Source organism: Amphimedon queenslandica, unplaced genomic scaffold, assembly GCF_000090795.2.
Source record: "Amphimedon queenslandica unplaced genomic scaffold, v1.1 AMPQUscaffold_11986, whole genome shotgun sequence".
Lineage (NCBI taxonomy): Eukaryota > Metazoa > Porifera > Demospongiae > Haplosclerida > Niphatidae > Amphimedon > Amphimedon queenslandica.
This window is the reverse complement of record NW_003547775.1, coordinates 11,152-12,729: the sequence shown is the minus strand read 5'-3', so window position 1 is coordinate 12,729 and position 1,578 is coordinate 11,152. Positions and strand designations below refer to the sequence as shown.

The window sequence follows — 1,578 nt, the reverse complement described above, 5'->3', positions numbered from 1 at the left end:
ACTTGTATCAATGATTGTATCACTGATCCATCAGTTACTCCAGTACTACTGATAAATATATAGACACTAATAGTACATAAAATAGAATTATCAGTTTACAAAAGATGAGACTACTTCAGACTCACTCAGTTCAAGCCTACAAGCTGAATCATCACAAAAATAAAAATAGCTTTGCTTTTTATAATTTAGGGTGGCTTAGCCCCTCCTACTTTAATTAGTCTAGATCAGATCACGTGGGCGTTGTTATTGAGCCCTGCCTTTTTTGCAAAACTTAGCTCAATGGCTTCTCCTGGACCAGCAGACAATACAAATGAACTGCAAAGTATGTTCAGTTACTTATTTCTTATACTAAATACAATTATTTAATAGTTACTGATCTTGCTGAGGTACTTCAACTACTCAGAAGACATGGTTTTTCAGGAGACAGATACCATAATCTTGGTCTTTATCTTGGTCTATCTGTTAATACAATAAGTGTCATTGAAGCTGACCACAGAGGAGCTGGAAGGTGTCTTAGTGACTGTCTTACTAAATGGCTAGAGAAAGCTGATAATGTACAGAAGAAAAGTGGTCCTACTATCTATTCATTGGTATCAGCATTGAGGGAATTAGGAGAGCATGCTGTAGCTGAAGGAATAGATATGGAGAGTGAGTTTTGTAGTGACTTGGTACTAACAAATAATTGTCTATACTTATTGAATGAACAACTACAGAGATAATCAGCTAAACATACTTTCTGCATACTTAATAAGGGGGTGGGACTGAAGGTTTTCAGCTGGAAACTCCAAGGTTTTACATCAAAAGTCCAAAAAACAGCAATGATGTGCTTAATAAAATTATTAGCTAGTGCTACAGCAAGGTTGAAAGTTAAATGCAGTGGTTAAGAAAAATTTGTCAGAAGTAGCTGATTTCCTTAACCTTGTCTCTCTCTTAATGCATCCACATAGCCCTGTAGTGCAACTGGTTTTACAGTTGCATCCCTTAGTCAGGAAAACTAGATTTTGTTGAATCTGCTTTTCTTTCTCGTGATCTTCCCACTGAATGCTATATTTACTGTTATCAAGTGTCCATCCATTTTTCGTTGGTTCTGGTAGATTCCCTAAACATCAGATACAAATGAAAAAGTCCACATCATGCTCACCCAGCATGATCTTTTCCAATGTAGTTTCAGTGATGTGATTGATGGCACCCTTTCCTCCTCTGTGGAAATTAATGTTGAAACTACATTACGAATAGAATTTAGCCATTCTTCATGCTTCTTTCTATAGTTAGTGATAAATCTATGGCATTAAATAGGTGGTCAGGTGTTTGGCTGTAGTATCTTTTGTAATATTGCGTCTTGCCTTTACTAGATGACACTTACAAATACAGGCATCATCTTCTAGTGACGCTCGAAGATGCTTACAGATAAATGATTTTACATCTTCAGATAATGTGCCAAGGTGGGAATGATAAATGTGGCTTAATTCTAATCCACACAGTTTACAATTATGATGATCTAATGAGAGTGTATTCAAATGAACTTTGCAAAACCATGTAAATCAGTTACCTTTCCTTTTTGATAGCATTCTCAATATA

At 35.9% G+C, this 1,578-nt stretch overlaps 1 protein-coding gene across 1 annotated transcript; it reads left to right on the top strand.

Moving 5' to 3' along the window:
• The first annotated feature begins 224 nt into the window (after nt 1–224).
• On the top strand, nt 225–815 carry LOC109588593 (uncharacterized). The gene is made up of 2 exons (XM_020004739.1): nt 225–322; nt 370–815. The coding sequence occupies exons 1-2, from the start codon at nt 280–282 to the stop codon at nt 717–719; spliced, it is 393 nt and encodes a 130-aa protein (XP_019860298.1). The 5' UTR covers nt 225–279; the 3' UTR covers nt 720–815.
• Nucleotides 816–1,578: the final 763 nt, after the last annotated feature.